General features: G+C 47.3%; 1 protein-coding gene and 1 non-coding gene across 3 annotated transcripts; both read right to left on the bottom strand.

Annotated features, from left to right (window-relative positions):
• Positions 1-81: 81 nt before the first annotated feature.
• UBL7 (ubiquitin like 7) lies at positions 82-22758 on the bottom strand. 2 transcript variants are annotated; one of them, XM_066342401.1, is made up of 11 exons: positions 22588-22758; positions 17676-17888; positions 14195-14314; positions 6936-7018; positions 6062-6146; positions 5467-5524; positions 4587-4723; positions 4280-4329; positions 3868-4035; positions 3204-3326; positions 82-328 (listed from the first exon to the last, which is right to left on the bottom strand). In XM_066342401.1, the coding sequence occupies exons 2-11, from the start codon at positions 17857-17859 to the stop codon at positions 191-193; spliced, it is 1146 nt and encodes a 381-aa protein (XP_066198498.1). In that variant the 5' UTR covers positions 17860-17888; positions 22588-22758; the 3' UTR covers positions 82-190. The 2 variants fall into 2 exon arrangements, with proteins under 2 accessions (XP_066198498.1, XP_066198496.1); XM_066342399.1 differs by having other exon boundaries at positions 22366-22758.
• Positions 9202-9273, bottom strand: TRNAF-GAA (transfer RNA phenylalanine (anticodon GAA)). Its single transcript has one exon. It is a non-coding gene; the product is annotated as a tRNA-Phe (tRNA).
• Positions 22759-22777: the final 19 nt, after the last annotated feature.

Consider the following 22777-nt stretch of genomic DNA (forward strand, 5'->3'; position numbering starts at 1 on the left):
AGCAGCAAGACCCACACAGCATGCTGCCCCACTGCCTCTCCCAGCACAGATCAGCCAGGACAGCCAAGCACTGGACAAAGCAAAGGTTGACCATCAAGTGTATTGGGGAAAGGAGAGATGGGGCACCTTCAGAGTGCCTCCCATGGGCAGTGCTTTGGTAGGTGTTGGGGGTTCAGGAGGAGCAGGGGGTTCAAGGGGCTCCTCCGGCAAAGATGAGCTCCAGAGCTGCTTGGATGTCCCCCCCAGTGGCCTGCAGGGCCCGCAGGCTCAGCTCATCGTCCTGAATGCCCATGTCACGCAGCTGCTGCAGCTGGAGCTGCCACTGGCTCTGCAGAAAGACAGGACCAGGGGAGAGCTGTTAGTTGGGATCCTACAGAGACTCGCTGGGGCCTGTCCTTTGAAGGGAAAGAAAAAGGTGGGCTCCTATGGCAAACATGCTGATTTAAGTTCCACAGAACACAGCGTTTCTAGTAAGACTACAAGAGAGGCTGAGGGCTTAAAGAACAAATTAAAAGTTCATCCAACAAAAAAAAGAAATTAACATAAGGATCAAAAGAAAAAGCACAAATTACTCAATGTCTAAAGTTAAAAAGATTGCTTTCTGTCTCCTACTATACATGTAAACAGACATTAACACACACTCACACACACATAAGGGAAATGGAGGATACATTTTAAAGTTAGTTTTGTTTTGTAGCATGATGGATAGTGAAAAGTCTTATCCTCATCCACGCCCATCACTACCATCCCGGATAACCAACTTCATTTTGAGAAGATGAATGTATACTCCTATATTTATCCTTTTCTTATTCCTCTTCTATAACTACACCTCTCTTTTTTAAAAAAAAAAAACATTCTCAGTATATCCTGGACATCTCTCTATGCCATTACATGAAGAACTTTTTTTTTTAATGTATATTTAATTGATTTTACAGAAAGAGGAAGGGAGAGAGAGACAGAGACAGAGACAGGAACAGCGTCATCCCAATGCACTGAGGTTGTGATTCAATCCCTGGTCAGGGCACAGACAGGAATATGTCTGTGCCAGGGATGGAACTGGCAACCTCTGTGCTTCGGAATGACACTCTAACCAACTGAGCTATCCAGCCAGGGAGTAAAGAACTTTTTTTTTTTTTTGGTATTTTTCCAAAGTGAGAAGCAGCGGGGTGGGGTTGGGGGGACAGACAGACTCCCGCATGCACCCAACCGCGATCCACCCGGCATGCCCACCGGGGGGTGATGCTCTGCCCATCTGGGTTGTTGCTCCATTGCAACCAAGCCATTTTAGCACCTGATATGGAGGCAATGGAGCCATCCTCAGCGCCTGAGCCAACTTTGCTCCAATGGAGCCTTGGCTGCGGGAGGGAAAGAGAGAGACAGAGAGGAAGGAGAGGGGAAGGGGTGGGGAAGCAGATGGGCACTTCTCCTGTGTGCCCTGGCCGGGAATCAAACTGGGACTTCCACACGCCGGGTCGACACTACCGCTGAGCCAACCAGCCAGGACCTTAAAGAACTTTTTAATAACCATATAATACTCCAACCCATGGATGTCCTGAAATGTACCATAATGACCCACTTCTAGTCTTTTTATCATTAGAACAATACTGCAGTGACTGCAAATGTCGTTTTCTTCATACATGTACATCTTCAGGTAAATTCAGAGAAATGGGACTGTGAGGAATTCCATGGTTCAGGTGCCACCTGTCCTGCACTTCCATAAATAGTCTGTGCATGGCCTCTCCCATTTTTTCTATAAAGTTGTTGGTCCTAAATTACTAGAAACTCGATGTATCAGGGAAGTTTTTCTGCTGGCTGATTGGTGCTACAAACTTTTTTCCCAATTTGCTGTTAGCTTTCAGACTTGACCCGTTTTTTTTGGTTGGTTGGTTGGTTGGTTTGGTTGTTATGCATAAATTTTCACTTTTACAAACTCAAAATGTATTGCTCTTTATATAATGGCTCCTGAATTTTGACTTTCAGTTAAGAAAGGCTTTCTTATCTATAAAGATTGAAAGAAATTAACCTGCATTTTCTTTGAGTACTTTGAAAGATTCATTAATCTATCTCAGGAAGGAGGTAAGTGCACAACTTAAGAGAAATGGTGTGCTTGCACTGTGGGGAGGGGAGGCAGTGAGGAAGAAATGCAGGAATGGGGAAGAAGTGAGGGCTTTTAATAAAACCACACAAACCAACTCTGACTCAGTTTACAGGCCGTGTGGAGCCACTGAGAGCTCTCGAGTGGAGAGCAAGGTGAACTGGCCTCTCGCTGGGGCAGAGGAAGAAATGGAAAACACAAGCTGTCCACAGGTCCTGCTCCCGCTCCCCTCACTGTCCACCTAGGCCACATGGGGTACATAAAACCAAACAGGCTCAACCCGGTTTCTACCACTTCCTGGCTTATGGACCTCGACAAGTTCTGGAAACAATGCTCACCCCACGCTCACTGTGAGCAGCAAAGGACACAGAGTGAAGAAGACAGCTGTGCATGGGGACGTGCAAGGAACCCAACCCCTGCCTTCCACTTAGCTGCTAAGGTGACCAGGCCATGAGGCCTAGCAGATGGTGTCACTCTTGCTCAAACCCTCCAGCCCCCCTAGAGATCATGCAGTCAAGCCTGATCACCTCACCAGGCATCTGGTCCACACCCTCAGGCAGGGCCTACTCTCTTCTCTGGCTCCCAGCTCAGGACCATCTACACCAAAACACTGCCTCTGGCCTTGCAGTGCTGAGTGTGTCCCATGTCCCCACATGCCTGACATGTCCCTCCACCCCTTCCTGCCTGGCTAACCTCTAATTCTTTGACACTCAGATTAAACAGCCCCTCCTCAGGAAAGTGCTGCCTGACCTAGGCCCTCACTTCAAGCCTGGGCGTTACTCCCCAAGGTCAATAACTACCTGCCTGGCACCCTTCTGTGGCAGGAGTGAGGGTTGCTCTTCACCCAGGAATGGGGCACATGTACAGTGCTCAGGAAATGCTTGTGGAATGAAAGAATGGACCAAACCCGCCCTAAGTGTCCACTAGTGGTCCATAGAATCAGACCACGGTCACTGGATGCAGGAGTGAAGTCAGAGAAATACTGCCCTCCTGTGACACTGCCATGGCCCTGCTGTTCCTGGAGTGCATGCAAGTGGGAAGGCCCTCCAGACGGCGGAAGAAATCTCAATACCCACAGGTACCAGGCACCAGCAATGGGGAGACTGACCTGAAGGTTGGGCTGCCCCGATGCCTGCAGGGCATGCTGGAGGGCTTGGCTGAAGAGGTCATTGGTGATGGGCGTCCCCAACTGGACACCAGATGATATTGGTGAGGTCCCTGAGGAATGGCCCTAGAAACAAACCAGTGGTCAGGGCCACCCTCAGAGTCATATCCATCTCCCAACCCATACCCATGCTGTCATTCACCCCACAGTACCCCGGCTACCCAATGGCTGCCTCCCAACAGGGGCCTGCAGGGGAAAACCACAGAGGCACCGAGCGGCTCACCAGGCGGGCAGGAAAGGCTCTGTCCTCTCACTCCAGGGAAATGGTATCGAGCCCCTGACCTCGCCCAGAAAACAGCTCTGGCAGCTAAGTGACCACCACTAGGAACAGTAAAGCCGCGGAGGGCTGGGCCCTGTCAGAGTGTGGAAGTGACCTTTATGTGAGGGGAGGTCCTCTGAGGAACCAGGAGGAGTCATTGGGGCTCTGCTGCTCTCTGTTCTGGAGCCCTATGGGCAAGGGAGAAACAGTCTCACAGTGAGACACCGCAAGGGTCCCAGAAGACTTCAGCTCAGACCAGATCTAGCACCAGGGTCAGCAAATCCATTTTACCGTTGGGCATGTCTCCCCTGGGGGGCCAGGCTCCATCTTCCTGCCCTTTCTCCATACCTGGGTGCCAGGTGTCGGTGTGTGCGAGCTGCTCTCAGGAGTGCTGGCCAGGGCCAGGGCAGTGGCCAGCTCGCTCTGGGTGATGGGCCGGGGTCCAGCAGCTCCACTGTACCCCAGGGACGCTGGGCGGGAGCTGGGCGTGCTGCTAGAGGGCGTGGACCTGGCCCTCTGCAAAGGGGGGGCACCCAGAGTCAGAGAAGTGGCCCTGTGACAATCCCAGACCACCCTGCTCCTGCTCCGGGCACAGGTCTTAGGGAGGCTCCCCAAGCTACCGGGTTCACAAAGCAACAGTATGACACGAACTTGATCACTAAAAGGTCTATGACTACCTCACTGCTTGGGCTCCAGGTTCCAGGGAGGGGTGCATCCCTGGCACCATGTTCCCCAAAGGGCAGGCATCCAGGCCACTTACTGGGTGAAAGTCGTCCTCATCGTCAGAAAGTCCTTCAAACAGGAAGCCACCTGGAGGAGGGAGAACAGATTTCAGGAAGAAGAACAGAAAGGCACAGGCATAGCTCCAGCTCTCGGCTCAGACACTCTCCAAATTCACGTGTTCATCTCTCCCCTTGGAAAATTACAGGACATATGCACTCCCTGACTCAAACCGAGAGTTCCCGAGGAACACCCTCTGCCAGGGCTATACATAGTTGCTGAATGCAGCACTCTCCTGGGCCGCTGCCGGTTGCTGAGAGGCCTGCACGGTGCTCTCTGGGGCTCACCTGGCATGTCCCGGTAGGAGCTAGAGGGTGTACTCCGAGAGGAGTCAGTCGCTGGTAGTGGTAGTGGTGTGCTGCCTGCCACCGAGTGCAGAACCAGGACAATGGCATTGACTAAGGCTGGATGAGCTGGTACCAACCTGGAACAGGGGCAGGAAGAAACCTGAGGGTGAGTTAGGAAAGAGCACCCTCGCTGTGACCCAAGTCTAGGTGGCCCTCAAAACTATCACGCCATTTTGCCTGCCCTGAAACTCCTGTCTTCAGCACCTCCTTCCTGTTGGCTCTGTCTCCTCTGCTCTGTCCCTACAACAGTGGCAAGGCCTTCAGCCCTGGGATCCATTGCAGATACTTCACCTCGGCATGACTGACAGGACAGCCTGGGAGGCTCAGGGGTCAGTCTCTGGTCTTGACTGAGTCCCTGGTCACTGCTTCCCTGGACCATCTTTGACAGACCCCTTCTATTCCCTAGGGGGCAGCAGCAGGACAAGAGGGGGAAGAGCTGTTTTCTTCAGTTGCAAAATAAGACATAACCTCTGCTGTCCCTCCCGGCTCTAAGACAACAGGGATCTACACACCTGTTTCTTCCCCCAGCTTCACATCTTTCAAAGGATCCTTCATAGCAACTGAATAAGCACTAAACTGAGCCCAGCCCTCAAGGCCACCTCCTTCAGACCCCACATCATCTACAAAGCAATGTGTGTCCTGCCCTTGGGCTTGTCCTTCTCCCAAAGCGCCCTCCTCTTCTTCACCTCCTGACATATTTAAAAGGCAGACTTGGGGTGGACAGGGACTGGGGTCCAGGAGCAGAATCCAGGGCAACACTTAGGTTCTGGCCTGACCGTATGAAGAGAGAGGCACTCTTTGGTAAGATGGACATACTTACGTATCAAGCATGTTGGGATCAGCGAAGACAGAGAAAAGGTCCTTGTCCTGGAGAACCCCTAAGGAGAACAGGACTTACCTCAGAGACCGAAACCCAGCCAGACCCAGGAAGGAGAAGAGGTGCTAGGCCTCAGAGCATTGGCCACACAAAGACATGGGAACACAGAGTGCCCAGGGAGAAGTAGGGAAGCAGCATGAGCAGCCCACTGGGTGCTCTCCATTGTGCCCCTGCTCACCACCTCCCCTGCTGTCAAGTCACATGTGCGTACCCACATGCCTGCCCCTAGCCCCAGATCTCTGGGTCTCCCCTTATCCCTCAAAGGTGTGCAGACGTCTTCCCTGGTTGCTGTGATTCGGACTAGTGCTCTCACCTGACATCCTCATAGTCTCATTTATGAGATTAGTGAGGCCATGGATTCTCTGAGGGGCGGACAGATCTCCAGAGGGCTGGGTATATGGAACACATCTTGGTGCTCCCTTTCCCCCACAAAACCAAAGACTCTTCAAAAGATGGTCAGTCTCTTTAGGGTGATTACTTCCTCTAGTTTCTGCTTCTCCAACAACTCCTATCTCCTTGAGTCCAGTTCTGTACTTACCTAGAGCAATGGGGTCACTGCTGAGGCCTGGGGTGGCCACAATGATCTGATCCAGAGATTCCTTATTGCTGAGCATCTTAAAGACCTGCGGGAGAAATGAGGAAGGCTGAGCACTCAAACAGCCCGATCCACTCAGCCAGTTTCCACACTCTGTTGAAGGACTTCATTCCTCTAAATGCTTGCACATAGACCACTACAATAAAGCAACAGCCCCAAGAAACAGATGAACCTCTTTCTTCTCTGAGATCATGGCTTACTGGAGGGGAAACAAACAATGTTTTCAAAAAGGCAACCATCACAGTAAACCGGCAATCTCTACTCTTTCCCCCATCTGTGCTTCTAAAGCTTCCAAAATAAGCTCTCATTACAAGCCAGTAACAAAGATTTGTGTAGGCCCCAAAAGTCCTTTCTAATCTCCATAAAATTGTCATTTCATATTCACATATATTGGGAAGTCGGTAGCTTTATTAATTTTGCTTTTCAACTGTCCTACAGAAGACACCAGTGCATTTCCCAGTAAGGAAGTCCAGGTAAGGGGCAGTGGGCAGACCACTCAGTCAAATTCCAAGAAGGAGGCCCAGCAGAAACCCTACGCAGACCCTCTGGATATTTCACAGCCATTCTGTGAGGCCAATATCAAGAGAGGTGGTATCCTTATCATCAGATGGAAATCAACAGCATCTAGCTGAGATAGCTTCTTCAGGGGAAGACAGGGCTCTACTGAGACCCACAGACATGGCAAAAACTCCCAGAGGAACTCTCGATAGCCATGGCAATGTGCTCCCAGCTTCCATTCCAAACCCTTCTCCGGGGTTCACACAGTCTCCTGCAGGCCTGGCAGGAGTCTCAGGCAGAGGCTGTGGCGCACACTCACCGCCTCCCTGTAGGAGGAACTGCTGTGCAGGGCGGTATGCAGCACCCGGAACTCCCGCAGAGCAGCCATTTTGTCCACAGGCTCTGTGGACAAGACACACAGTTACCCGACAACCCAGGCCCTGCCCTCACTGCACACACACACCATGTCAGCACATGTCTAGTTGTGGCGTAGTCTGCAGATTCCCCATCTCACCACCCCACTAAGAAGGTGAGAACCCATTCAAAAACTCATTTATTATACAGACATGAAAACTGCACTCTTTTAAGTGCTCTCAGTAGATAATCAAAGTCAAGTTCCAGCAGAGGGGGACCTTATCATATGAAAGAGGCTGCTCTGATCAATACCCTGCTGCAGGAATTCTAGAATTCTTTCATTTGAGGGGGAAGAAAGATATAACTAACTCAGAAGATTTTTATACAATGATTCAAAGTATTCAGAGCTGCAGGCCATCTGAACATGGAGCTACGCTGACACAATGTTAAAAGAAACAACACACAGTTGTATGTGCATTTTGTGGTTGAACCACATAAAATGCGTCAGTGTGCATATGATCCGAGGCTGGAGGGAACAAGGGGAAGAACAGCACTCAGGGTGACAGGACCTGGGATAATTGTTTTCTCCTTGATATTTTTTTTCAGGCTTCCTTAATATTATTTTGAATTTTAAAAAAAATACAAGAGGAACGAAGAAAATATGCTGTATTTCTAGGATTCTGAACAAACGTTTATCACAAGTTCCATATCAAGTGTTACACTGGGACTCAAAGTTCCTTTTTGATTTTTGGACACTGTGACTCATATATATGGGAAAGTTGAGCAGCTGTCTTAGTTTTACCTGGCTGCTCTCCAACCCATCTCATAGGTAAAGAAATTAAAAGGGGGAGTAAGTAAGAAGTTCACACTGGGTCACACTTTAAAAGTGGAGTTACCCATCGAAGATGGCCACTTGTGATTGTGTAGATTGTGTACTGCCTAGCTCCAGGGACACCATTCCCAAAGCAAGGTGAATGGCACCCCTGCAGTTCCAGGTGAAACCACATCCTTACCTAGAGATCGAATTGTGAGGATTAGCTCTCCTGAAAAATATTCATATTATGCAAATTACCTAATTTATTTATTCAACAACACATACTAACCATTTACTCCATGCCTGGTTTTGGGAAAGACACAAGAATGTAAAAAATAAAGAGTCTCTGACATCAAGGAAGTCTTAGGACAGCAGAAGAAACAAGACTAGATCAAATAAAAACAATACCCTGGCCGGTTGGCTCAGTGATAGAGCGTTGGCCTGGAGTGCAGAAGTCCCGGGTTCGATTCCCGGCCAGGGCACACAGGAGAAGCGCCCATCTGCTTCTCCACCCCTCCCCCTCTCCTTCCTCTCTGTCTCTCTCTTCCCCTCCCGCAGCTGAGGCTCCATTGGAGCAAAGATGGCCCGGGTGCTGGGGATGGCTCCTTGGCCTCTGCCCCAGGCGCTAGAGTGGCTCTGGTCTCAACAGAGCGACGCCCCGGAGGGGCAGAGCATCGCCCCCTGGTGGGCAGAGCGCCGCCCCTGGTGGGCGTGCCGGGTGGATCCCGGTCGGGCGCATGCAGGAGTCTGTCTGACTGTCTCTCCCCGTTTCCAGCTTCGGAAAGATACAAAAGGAAAAAAAAATTTTTTTTTAAAAACAAAAAAAACCCCACACAATTATAAAATATCATGCCAAGGACCTCAGCATAGGCGTGGACCCCAGCTAGAGCACTAGGAACAGGAGGCAGAAAGCCACTACTGAGTGGGACAGCGAGGACAGAGTTGTCTCCTAGGAAAGACCATTTGAGAGGGTAGCTAAGGAAAAGTTGATGTTTACTAGGGAGAGAAGGTAGTCCATGGGTAAGCAAGAATGCATGTCAAGGCATGGAGGAATAAAAGACGGTGCTCTGAGGGGACAGCAAGTTTCTTTTTTGTGACTGGAGCTTGGGGTTCACATCCCTACTCAAACAGCAGACTAACATAGATCCTGAAGAGATTTGTAACCCTCCGTGGAGAACCACCAAAGGGATCCAGGTGGGAAGGGAAGGTCTGGCAAATTCTCCTCCTACAGGTGCTAATGTAGTGGGACATCAAGAAATGTGCTTCCTTTTGGAAGAGCACTCAAGGACAAACATCTAAAATGCCATCACAAAAGTTTATTTTCAGGCCTAAAAGTTTAGTTACTTAATTTTAAAATGTATTTATTGATTTTAGAGAGAGGGGGAGAGAGACATAAACACTGAACTGTTTCTGTATGTGCCCTGAACAGGGATCGAACCAGCAACCTTCACATTTCAGGATGATGCTCTACCAACTGAGCTATCCAGGCAGGGCTAAACGTTTATTTCTACCTCCCAATAAAAAGCCTATTTGTCTCAAAAATAAATCTCTAGGCAGAAGGGAGGAGGAAAAGGACTCTTGCTTATGGTAGGCTAAGAGTCACAGCTGTCTCTGACATCTCTGAGCTAATCTTACCTTCTGGAAGTGGGAGGCAGCCAGCCCAGTGAAAACAACCATGGGCTCATAAACCAGGAAGACCTGTGTTCACACCCCAGCTCTTGCATCAATTTTCTAAGTAGGTGACCTTGAGTAAATACCTATGTAACCCTCTCTTTCTTCATCTATAAAAGGCTAATTTTGCTACCCATCCTGCAGGGCCACTGCAATGACAAAATAAGGTATCAAGGGGAAGAAACAATCTGGCTGGGAGAAGCAACAAATGTTATTCTCCTTCTGTCGATGCCCTCCAGCCAAAGACCAGAGGGCTGGGCTGCAGTTGCACAAGTTTGATTCACTGCTCCATCCAGAGAATGCAAGTGGCAGAGGAGGATACCACGGGGCTTCTCAGGGAGAGGACATCAGAAAGGACTTTCTACAGGATCTGGGCTTGGGCTGTGTGATTTGGGGGGGAAATTGTAAGAAACTGGGGTTTTGCTTTGCAGCACTGGATGTTGTTAGGAAGAAGGGATGATTGTATGGTCAGGTATCTTAATAATTCTTAATTCTTACTCAGAAGGAAAACTAGAGCGAGGCAAATGGCATAATTGGAAAGTGGCAGCAGGCACTCAAGATAGCCAGGATAGAGAAATATTTGGTGAATTTGTGGTCTGCACAATGTTCAGGAGTTTTGCCTGTCTGGAAATGAGAGGGCTCCTCTTTTTGTCTTGATCCATTTTGGTCGGAGTGGCCTTATAACTGTTGATGATCTGTGAAATGATTCATGTTCCAAGGCCCAGCTGAGGGCCAGGCCAACCTCGGGATATCGAGGACTGCCTTTCTCTCTCTCCTCTCATCGGAGTACAAAAGATCTTTCTCCTTTATGTTTAAGATTGAAACGAAGGTAAACTTCAAGCTGATCACCAGTCACAGCAATCGTGAACATTATAAAAAAAGTCAAACTGCCGGTAGAGCATCGGCCTGGCGTGCGAGGGACCCGGGTTCGATTCCCGGCCAGGGCACACAGGAGAAGTGCCCATTTGCTTCTCCACCCCCTCCCCCTCCTTCCTCTCTGTCTCTCTCTTCCCCTCCCGCAGCCAAGGCTCCATTGGAGCAAAGATGGCCCGGGCACTGGGGATGGCTCCTTGGCCTCTGCCCCAGGCGCTGGAGTGGCTCTGGTCGCGGCAGGGCGACGCCCCGGAGGGGCAAAGCATCGCCCCCTGGTGGGCAGAGCATCACCCCCTGGTGGGCAGAGCATCGCCCCCTAGTGGGCGTGCCGGGTGGATCCCGGTCGGGCGCATGCGGGAGTCTGTCTGACTGTCTCTCCCCGTTTCCAGCTTCGGAAAGATACAAAAAAAAAAAAAAAAAGTCAAACTGCTAGTTTAACAAAGCTAATCTATTTTATAGAGCCTCACTTTAACCTTGGGAAAGCTTTTAAAATGCAGATGCAAAATTTAAATTATAAATTCCAAGCAGCATCTTTTATTAATAAATCCAAAACACATTAGAGGCTTTATATATTTTCCTTCAAGGGCTACTTTACTACTGTTCTAATATTTTCAAGTTTCAGAAAAATAAATTACCCCTTTAGCAGGAGGAGTGAGCTCACTGAACAAGGCACTGTCCAAGGCAGTTTGCTGAAAGACTGGCTAATAAGAGAACAGACTACAACATTGGAAAAGTCATTTTCAACCTTTATCATTTCCTGGCACATATACAAAAACTACTAAAATTCTGTGGTACACAAAAAACATATTTTTGGCCTGACGAGGCAGTGGCGCAGTGGATAGAGCGTCGAACTGGGATGCGGAGGACCCAGGTTCAAGACCCCGAGGATGCCAGCTTGAGCGCGGGCTCATCTGGCTTGAGCAAAAAGCTCACCAGCTTGGACCCAAGGTCGCTGGCTCGAGCAAGGGGTTACTCGGTCTGCTGAAGGCCCACGGTCAAGGCACATGTGAGAGAGCAGTCAATGAACAACTAAGGTGTTGCAACGAAAAAGTGATAATTGATGCTTCTCATCCCTCTACGTTCCTGTCTGTCTATCCCTCTCTCTGACTCTCCCTCTGTCCCTGTAGAAATAAAAAACAAAAAACACATTTTTGACCAATCTAACAACAACAAAAAAATCAGTAGAATTTTGATTCTTTTACACAGGATGGCTATTGTTGTGTTTTGTCATTTTTTTTTATTTGACAGTCTAAGGAAAAAAGAGGTCAGTACCCCAGACTAAACAGTGAGATAGTGCATGTTTTAAAAATTCTTGCAGCTCCCTGGTTGAAATACAAGGAGTCCCAGCTTTTTCTAATGAGAATAACAGAAAGAAACAAGGTTCACTGAGAAATAAACTGTTAACCTAAAGTATTTTAAACAAACACACATTTCCCACCCCATTACAATAGTGGACAATGAACTTAAAAAGCAGAGAAACAAATCCCCCCCATTAGCAGTGTTCGCAATGAGAAGGTCAAAACTGCATTTTGTTTATCAATGTGGTCTGACCCATGACCCAGTAAGTAATAAAGACATCTTCTATCACCATTTCAGTAAATCACCCTTTTGTCCCATCCACCCAGGTCTGTGCCTCAAAAACCCAGACCCACCTGACCCGTGGTGGTACACTGGACAGAGCATTAACCTGGGACGCAGAGGTCCCAGGTTCAAAACCCACGGTCGCTGGTTTGAGCACAGGGTCACTGGCTCAACTTAAGCCTCCCCACCCCCACCCCCCATCAAGGAACAAATGAAAAGCAATCAATGCACAACTAAAGTGCAGCAACTACAAGCAGAGGCTTCTCACACTTTCCTCTCTCTTTCCCCCTTCCTCTCTCACTGAAAAAAAAACCCCACAGACCCTTCCCTTAATACTACTGAAGCTCTGCCAGTCTAGAGGTAGCTACCACACACTTGGTTTCTTTTCTTTTTTCTTTTTTGCAAGAGAGAGAATGAAAGACAGGGAGATGAGAAGCATCAACTTGTAGTTGTGTCACTTCAGTTGTTCATTGATTATTTCTCATACGTGCCTTGATGGGGGACTGCAGCCGAGCCAGTGACCCTTGCTCAAGCCAGCGACCTTGGGCTTCAAGCCAACAACCTCTGGGCTCAAGCCAGCAACCATGGATTCATGTCAATGATCTCATGCTCAACCTGGTGAGCCTGTGCTCAACCCAGTGACCTTAGGGTTTCAAACCTGGGATCTCAGCATCCGAGGTCAATGCTCTATCCACTATGCCACCACAAGTCAGGCACCTGTCGGGAGCCGATCAACGACTGCTGGCTGACAAGGTCACAGCAGAGAAGATCCACAACTGCTGGCTGACAAGGACACAGCAGGAGAAGACCCACAACTGCTGGCTGACAAAGTCATAGCAGAGAAGACCAACGGCTGCTAGTTGACAAAGTCACCGCAGTGAAGACCAATGGCTGCAGGTTGACAAAGTCACCGCAAAGAAAAGGCACGATACTTCCCCCTTTGATCTTTTGAATTAATCTGGCCTTATATCCCCCCTTTTTCTGGGTGTGTGCTATTATTTATGGCACAGGGATAACAGTACCGTGCTTTCCCTGTAGATTTGTAGTAATTTCTTTGGAAATGAGACAGAGGGTGTGAGTTCCACAGAAAAGCCTGTAAGCCCCTTGAACTGGGCTCATAAACATAAGAGGCTGGCTATGATATCCCTCGTAAAGGGTTAAGTTTGTAGGAGAATTTCTTCTTATTAATCATGTTAGAAAGAATAGATTGTGACTTATGAATAGGTAGGAAATAGTAACTATACACAGAGCACCTTTCAGCCTTCACTTAATTCATCATTTTTCCTCTCTAGCCTTTTCATGTTGTAGAATAGAGAAACTTTCCTTTCTTCTTGCATACCTGACCTACAGGTGGTGGAACACTCTGAGAAGAATAAAGTTAGAACTTAACTAGTGTATGAATATAGTAAATAAATAAAATTTGACTAGACAAAATCTTAGGTAAGGTGTAGTGGAATAGCCCATTGCATGGCCTTGGATGGGAACACAGCCAACAAGAAAAGAATGTTTTGCTAAGAGAATTGTTTTGTGACTGAAGGCAGTTGCTGGGCTTTTCTCAGTAAAACATTCTCATGAGATTTTTGTACTTTCCTAGGTTTTCCCTTCAGATAAGGAGAGGAATGTGATGGAATCCATAGAAGCAATAGCAATTAATGCCTTCTGATATTGTGTTGCTACTAAGCTATCTTGCAGGTGCACTCTATGTATCTTTAAGCAAAAGTTACTCTTGATGTTATGCCAATTTCTCAGTAAACAAGCCTTTTGAAGTCTTGTGAATAATTAGGACACTGCAAGAACTCAGGGCCATTTGCCTGAGCAAGCGGTGGTCCTTTGCTAGTCCTTGATGATTTCGTCTGCTAATCTCTCTCTCTGCGCCCCTGACTCACAACAACAGTAAGATAGAGTTATTAATTAGTACTAATCTTTTAGAAGATTGTACCAATATTGTTATTGCTATTCAAGTTATTGTATAACTGTACTTTGAATGACTTACCACCTGATTTATAGCTTATAGATATAAATTAACTGTTACCTAGAAATATGTAACCATAGTGAAACAATGATTAATCAATGTATTCAAAATACCATGTGATTGTAACTTAGTGTGTGTGTATAAAAAGAAAGCTAGACCAGCATTTGGCAGAGATGCCTGGCAGTAAATGCTAACGAGAGAATAAAGAGAAAGAAAAGAATTCGGCTCTCTCACTCGATTCATGTCGACGCCGTCTCTTCCTGTGGGACCCCTGGATTCCCCCCAGGGCTGGACCCCGGCAGGCACCACTCACCTGGTTTCTGATCAGGCTCAGGCCAGGACTTGCGCAGTACGTGGACTGTGGACCCAGGTTGAATGCCATAGAAGTCAAGGGTCTGGTCATCTTTTAATTTCCGGCCACAGTAGATAAGATCTAAAAAAAGAACTGTCCACTTATACTTTGCTTCTTAAAACAACTTAGGTAATTTCTGTCCCTTAGGAACCTTATATTGACTGGAAAAATAGCTGGAGAATGATACATGCTTATAAAGTATTCTTACTTAATAAATACATTTTAAAAAGTTTTTTTGTTTTATTTTTAATGAGAGAGAAGAAAGAGAGAGTGGGACAGACAGACAGGAAGAGAGAGAGATGAGAAGTATCAACTTGTTGCAGTACCTTAGCTGTTCATTGATTGCTTTCTCATACGTGCCTTGACTAGGGGGAGGGGCTCGAGCCAAGCCAGTGACCCCTTGCTCAAGCCAGTGACTTTGGGCTTCAAGCCAGCAACCTTGGGCTCAAGTCAGCAACCATGGGCTCAAGCCAGCAACCATGGGGTCATGTCTATGATCCGATGCTCGAGCCTGCAATCTTGCGCTCAAGCCAGATGAGCCCATGCTCAAGCCGGCAACCTCCAGATTTCGAACCTGGGTCCTCTGCGTCCCAGGCTGACGCTATATCCACTGCGCCACCACCTGGTCAGGCTTTTTTCTTTTTTTTTTTTTTTTTACAGAGACAGAGAGAGAGTCAGAGAGGGGGATAGACAGGGACAGACAGACAGGAACAGAGAGAGTTGAGAAGCAACAATCATCAGTTTTTCTTTGTGACACCTTAGTTGTTCATTGATTGCTTTCTCATATGTGCCTTGACCGTGGGCCTTCAGCATACCGAGTAACCCCTTGCTCGATCCAGCGACCTTGGGGTCTCGAACCTGGGTCCTCCCGCATCCCAGTTCGACGCTCTATCCACTGTGCCATCACCTGGTCAGGCTTTTTTCTTTTTTAAATTAATTAATTTTAGAGAAAGAGGAAGGAAGATGGATTTGTTCCACTTATTTATTCATTCATTGATTGATTCTTGTATGCGCCCTTGTACGCATATGTCCCCAACCAGGGATCAAATCCACAGCCTTGGCATATCAGGACAACACTCTAATCAACTGAGCCACCTAGCCAGGGTCTAATAAATTCATGTTAATAACAATTGTTAGCAAACACAAACTCATAAAATATAGGATCTATATATGAAAAAGCTCTAGAGCTTAACAGTGTGGAGACTGCTCAATTTAAATGAATGGGAAAATACAATAAAAAAAGGATAAACCTAGTGTTTTTATGACTGAAAACACTTACTATTATTTTTTAATGTTTATTTTATTGACCACAGACGGAGAGAAAAGAAGAGGGGAAGTATGAGAGTGAGAGAGACAGACAGACAGGAACACTGATCTGTTCCTGTATGTGCCCTGACTGGGGACCAAATCAGAAACCTCTGCCACTTTGGGATGATGCTCTAACCAACTGAGCTATTTGGCCAGGTCTGGAAACACACTTTTTGCCAGTTGAATCCCTTAGCTATTATAAAGTACTTTCACACTATAATTTGTTATATTTAATTCCTTCTTCCTTCACCTAGAATGCCCTTGCCATCTTCATTTCCTTTCTTTACTATTTTTTTTTTTTTTTGCATTTTTCTTAAGTTGGAAGTGGGGAGGCAGTCAGACAGACTCTCGCATGCGCCTGACCGGGATCCACCTGGCACGCCCACCAGGGGGTGATGCTCTGCCCATCTGGGGCGTCGCTCTGCCGCAATCAGAGCCATTCTAGTGCCTGAGGCAGAGGCCACAGAGCCATCCTCAGCACCCGGGCAAACTTTTGCTCCAATGGAGCCTTGGCTGCTGGAGGGGAAGAGAGAGACAGAGAGGAAGGAGAGGGGGAGGGGTGGAGAAGCAGATGGGCGCTTCTCCTGTGTGCCCTGGCCGGGAATCGAACCCGGGACTTCTGCACGCCAGGCCGACGCTCTGCCACTGAGCTGGTGAGCATTTTTGCTCAAGCCAGATGAGCCCGCGCTCAAGCTGGCAACCTTGGAATCTCGAACCTGGGACCCCGCATCCCAGTCCGACGCTGTATCCACTGCGCTACCGTCTGGTCAGGCCCGAGGTCGCCAGCTTGAGCGTGGGCTCATCTGGTTTGAGCAAGGCTCACCAGCTTAGAACCAAGGTCGCTGGCTCAAGCAAGGGGTTACTCAGTCTGCTGAAGGCCCGTGGTCAAGGCACATATGAGAAAGCAATCAATGAACAACTAAGGTGTCTCAACGAAAAACTAATGATTGGTGCTTCTCATCTCTCTCCGTTCCTGTCTGTCCCTGTCTATATCCTTCTCTCTGACTCTCTCTCTCTGTCTCTGTAAAAAAAAAAAAAAAAAAAAAGATTTTACTTATTGATTTCACCAGGTGGGGAATGAGGGTTGGGCAAGAAGTACTAACTCATAGTTGTTTCACTTTAGTTGTTCGCTGATTGCTTGTCATATCATATGTGCCTTGACCAGGCAAGACCAGGGTTACAAATTAGCAACCTCAGCATTCCAGGTTGACATCTTATCCACTGCACCACCACAGACCAGGCTCCTTTTTTTGTTTGTTTGTTTAAAGATTTTATTTATTGATTTTAGAGAGAGGAGAGAGAGAGAGAGGCATAGGGGAAGAACCAGAGCATCATCTCATAGTTGCTTCTCATATGTACCTTGACCAGGCAAGCCCAGGGTTTCGAACCAGCAACCTCAGCATTCTAGGTTGACACTTTATCCACTGAGCCACCACAGGTCAGAGAAACAAAAATTATTTTATTTATTTTGAGAAAGAGAGAGAGAGAGAGAGAGAGAGAGAGAGAGAGGCAGTCAGGAAGGGAGAGAGATGAGAAGCATCAACTCGTAGTTGTGGTGCTTTAGTTGTTCATTGATTGCTTTCTCATATGTACCTTGACGGGGGTGGGAGGGCTCCAGCTGAACCAATGACCTCTTGCTCAAGCCAGCGACCATGAAATCCTGTTGATGATCCCAAGCTTAAACCTGTGACCCCGCACTTAAGCTGGATAAGCCCTCACTCAAGCTGGGGACCTCAGGGTTTCAAACCTGGGACCTCAGCATCCCAGGTGAATGTTTTACCCACTGTGCCACCACTGGTCAGGCCAAACAAAAATCCTTTTAATCATTCCTCAGGACCAACCTCCAAATGCCATATACTAGAGTGCTTTCCCTGAGTAGCTCCTCCTTCCATATCCCACAATGTCATAGTTAAGGAACATTGTGAAAGTAGTTCGGTGTCATATACAACTGAAATGGCAAGCAACAGTTTTATTATTTGATCTGCAACTCTTTTTACCCAACACTTACTTCCCTGAAGTGCTAACATTACGAGGCAAGAAATCCCAAATTATTAATTTATGCTTGTAATTCCAGAGTACCCTCTCCCAAAAAGACATCAGAGCAGCACCCCATCTCTAGTTCACAGAGACTCACCAATCAGCTCAGGGTCTGGAACCGATTCCTGGAGTTTGCCAGCAATGAGCTGCTTCAGAAACAAAATACTATAGCCCCCCAGCGGGTATTCTCCCAGCTCAGTCTCTGGCAATCGGAGTATAGACTTTGGGGCCAGGGGCTGGTCAGCCAATTTCACCGCCAGGTGCCAATCTGAGAGAGACATCCTCTCTCTTTCACGTTCTCTCTTTCTCCCTGTAAAGGAAAGGAACCCTTAGCTGTTAGAGGACAGACCACCACCCTGCTCCACCCAGACCCCACCAAGAGGGCGAATGAGAGATAACTCAGTGTGACACCACAGGAAAAGCACAGGGTGCAGGATCAAGCCAGAATTAGAATCTGGAGTCCTCTCTTTGCTCATTCTACGATGGACTGCCAGGAACTTTAGCTCTTTACGCCTCGATTCCCAGTCTTTGAAGTAGACATAGAAACGCCAGCCCACTTTACAGGAACACGGTGGTGAGGTTCAAATGAGATCATCCAACCCTCTCCATTATACATACTCTTCATTTCTGATTTTCTTCACCCCTCTTGCTTGAACTATCACAAGGGCTTTATAACATGCTCCTTGACTCTTGCCTCTTCCTATCCAACATCCATGCTGCCACCTGACTCATTGAGAAACAGATCTAATCAAGTTATGGCTCTGCTTAGAATGCCAATGACTTTAAACCACCTCTGTAAATAAGTCTAAACTCCCCAGCCTGGCTTACAGAAACACTCACACTGTTCCCTTTGCCAGCCTTCCTGCCAGCAGAACCCTGTCCCACCCTCCTCAACACTTAACCTCACTAAACCTCCATTCAGAACTTCACACCTCTGCTCATCTGCTGATGCTGCTTGCCATTACTCTCCTCCCTGGCCTCTTAGCAAAACTTAGCAAACTCCTACCAAGACCAACCCAAATACCACTTCCTCTGTTGTTGTGGACCGTAAATGGCAAAAAGCCATTGTAGATTCAAGGCTTAGCAAAAGGCTAAGTTCTCCCCTCTCCATCTCCATATTTGGCTTTGATGCTGAGTGTTTGCACCCACTCCACTTGCTTCCTTGGGTTGCTGGAAGCAATATATATGCCCTTCCTCTGACTCTTTGAGCTGATTTTAAGGTGACTGTTTCTGTATAAAGTTGTCCATTGATTATTAAGCCTGCTATTCCTAAGCTGGATCCGTCAGTAAAGATTGTAGGTACTTCAGGAATGGGCTCATTAACAATTGTCTTAGGAAATATAAAGGTAGTAATTAATGAAAATTGAACTATTTTATCAGCTGGGTAGTGAGAATCAATTTGGCCTGTAAAATTTGCAAAAGCGATTTGCCATTAATGGAAGATTCCCAGAGCCATTGTTGTTGTTCCTTTTTCAAAGTCTGTGGCTCAAAACCTATAAGCTGTAAGAGTCGCCAATGCCCCTTGATAATCAAGGAGGCAACAAGATAAAAATATGGAGATAAAACTTTCTTAGGAGTAACAGCTAAATGAATCCATTCATTAGGACCTGAAGCTTGCCACAATACGAATTGGGAGGTGGAGTGTAACTTGAGGGACATATTAGTAAGGCAATTGATTCCTCAGGACTTATGTGTTTTAGTTGTGCTTGCTGCAAGGCCTTTTCTACAAGCTTTAAAGCTTGTTGTCCCGCAGATGTAAGTAGCCAAGGAGAAGCTGGTTCAGCTGAGCCTCTAAAAATATCAAAAAGTGGCTTCAGTTTTCCAGTAGTTAATTTCAAGGAAGGTCTAAGTCAATTAATGTCTCCTAACAGTTTCTGGAAATCGTTTAAAGTTCGCAAATGATCTGTCCTGATTTCCATTTTCTGTGGGCAAATTTGTTGTCCCTCAATAATTTGTCCTAAATAAGAAAAAGGTAAAGATTGCTGTACCTTTTCAGGAGCTATATAAAGTCCTGATTCTTTCAAAGAATATTCTAGTTGTTGCAAAATGGTCAACATAGTGTCTTTATCTGGATGAGCAATAAGAATATTACCTATATAGTGAATTACGTATGCCTTAGGGTGCTGCCTTCATACTGGAGAGATGGCTTGAGCAACATATTTTTGGCACAAGGTAGGACTATTTGCCATACCTTGAGGCAAAATTCTCCACTGGTATCGCTCCATTGGAGCCTGGAAATTAAGTGAAGGAACACTGAATGCAAAACGCTTGCAATCATGAGGGCTTACAGGAATAGTAAAAAAAAGCAATCCTTCAAGTCAACAACTACAAGGTGATAATGCCACGGAATGGCAGTAGGAGAAGGAAGTCCTAGCTGGAGAGAACTCATAATTTCCATAGTCTTATTTATTGCTCTCAAATCTTGTAATAGCCTCCAGTTTCCTGATTTCTTTTTAATGACAAATATAGGCGTATTCCATGGACTATTAGATGGTTCAATGTGCCCAAGCTGTACCAATTGAGCAGCTGCCTTAAGTTTCTCCTGAGAAAGGAACCATTGGTCTACCCATACAGGATTATCTGATTTCCAAGTAATTGGGTCTGCACAATGCATTATTGGGGTAGCAGGAGCTACCAAGGCCCCTATGCTAAATTTTGAAATCCTAATCCACGCCTTCTGGTATTGGGTGCCACTTCTATGGGGGTGAGAATTCCTCGTTGTTCTTTCCCTAGTCCCTTAGTGGGCAAAAATCCCCAATCAAGCATCTGAGTACTGACTAAACCATTAGGATTGACAAGCAACGCCCCCATATTTTTCAAAACATCTCTACCCCACAAATTAACTGGCAATCCAGGGAGCACATAAGGCTGAAAAAATCCAGAATGACCTTCTTTATCTTCCAATTGTAAAAAACTAGAACTTTGTTGAGGGGATTTAATCTGCCCTACACCTTGTAATTCTGTGGCTGCTGCATGAGTGGGCCAGGAAGGAGGCCAATGTAGCTTAGCAATAACAGATACATCAGCTCCAGTATTTAAAAGCCCTTTAAATTTTACACCCTTGTATTGTTAGTTCCATTTCAGGGCGTTCCTGACCTAATTTTTGAATCCAATAGGCAGTATCAGTGGAGCCAAATCTTTGGTTCTCTCGGGGTCCCTTTAGCAGGGTTTGGCCTTATCTTAAAAGAGGTAAAAGGATTAATTGAGCAATTTTCATGTCAGGGGAGATAGTGACTATATTCCTCAAAGTGTGAGCCATTACTTTAATTTCCCCTGTATAATCAGAGTCTATTACTCCAGGAAGAACAAAGAATTCCCTCATAGCTAAACTACTTCTGCCTAACAAGATTCCTACTGTGTTGCTGGGAAGTGGCCCAAAAATTCCAGTGGGTATGGCTTGAGGTCCCATCTTTGGAGTTAATACGAATTGGGAGGTGGGACTGAGGTCCAGTCCTGCACTGCCTGTTGTTGCCCAGGATAGTTGGGCAATGTTTGGCCTGCTGGAATCTGAATTTGCTGAGGAAACATTGACATCGCCCCTATTGTTTGATGGGTCTGGGGAGGGCCCCATTGTCCATTTACCTGCCATATGCCTGGCAGTATCCAAGTGCCCCATAGCCCCAGTTCGCTTTATTATATAGTCATATGCAAATCAAGAACCCTGATACAAAGTTGCACATCCAAGACTAAGACAGAAACTCTACCAAGGCATCAAGTAGGATGCATTAGTGAAATCTACCAACATCCTAAAACAAAGAGTCAGAGGAAGGGCATGTATATTGCTTCCAGCAACCCAAGGAAGCAAGTGGAGTGGGTGCAAACACTCAGCATCAAAGCCAAATATGGGCCCTGGCCGGTTTGCTCAGTGGTAGAGAGTCGGCCTGGCATACCGGAGTCCCGGGTTCGATTCCCGGCCAGGGTACACAGGAGAGGCGCCCATCTACTTCTCCACCCCTCCCCCTCTCCTTCCTCTCCCTTTCTCTCTTCCCCTCCCGCAGCCGAGGCTCCATTGAAGCAAAAGATGGCCCAGGCGCTGGGGATGGCTCCATGGCCTCTGCCCCAGGCTCTAGAGTGGCTCTGGTCGCAACAGAGTGATTCCCCCGGATGGGCAGAGCATCGTCCCCTGGTGGGCATGCCGGGTGGATCCTGGTCGGGTGCATGCAGGAGTCTGTCTGACTGCCTCCCTGTTTCCAGCTTCAGAAAAATACACACACACACAAAAGCCAAATATGGAGATGGATGGGGGGAGAACTTAGCCTTTTGCTAAGCCTCGAATCTACAATGGCTTTTTGCCATTTATGGTCCACAACACTCTGTCCCTCTTCCTTTCTTCTGTTGTCCCCACATTCCTCCAAGGCAAAGAATTGCGAATATCTAATTCCCAATCTCACTTCCTACACAGACACACACAAACACACACCCATTCTTGCAAGCCCTTGAACTATAATTTTATTTATTTATTTATTTATTTTTTCTTTACTGTCCCAGCGCCTAGCCCATATGGGTGCCTAAAAACTTGAATCAGAAAGTCTGAATTTGGGAGCGCTCTTGTAAGACAAGAAGAGTCCTTGTTATAACCACGAGTGCTTCCAAAGAGGCCTCTAGGAAGGAGGTGGAGAGAGGACTGTGTGGTTGACAGGCTGCTCAACAGGCCGCACGCCATCCTCGAGGTACCTCCCATCTCCAGGCTCAGGATTGGGGAGGGAACAGGTCTTTTTACAAATCCTATCTCATTTAATCTCACAACCGTTCCCTGAGGCAGGCATTATCACCCACATGTTACAGACCTGGCAACCGGGACCCAGAGACCCAGAAAGGCGAAGACGCTGGCTCAAGGTCACAGACAGCTAGGAGTGGGGAGGACACGATCTCTTTGGCGAAGACCCTCACCGCTCCCACAGGATCGGCTAACTTGTCCAGACCCGTCGAGCCCACGCGGCCCGGGCCCGGCACCCTCACTCGTCCCGCGGAAAGAACCCGGTCACGGTGCCTCGGCTGTAAACACTCACTCCGCTCCTCTCGCCGGAAACCGGAAGCTCCGCGCTAAATTCTGGGAGTTGTAGTACCCCCCCCCCCACCTTGACTGCCCCGCCCCTTATACTTTGCGGGCCAGAAAGTAGCGCTAGTTCAAACTTCCGGTCCGGGGAGGGCGTGGCTTCTGAGTCATTTGAAATCTCGCGAGCGAGAGCTTTCACTGCG

Source organism: Saccopteryx leptura, chromosome 6 (assembly GCF_036850995.1).
Source record: "Saccopteryx leptura isolate mSacLep1 chromosome 6, mSacLep1_pri_phased_curated, whole genome shotgun sequence".
Lineage (NCBI taxonomy): Eukaryota > Metazoa > Chordata > Mammalia > Chiroptera > Emballonuridae > Saccopteryx > Saccopteryx leptura.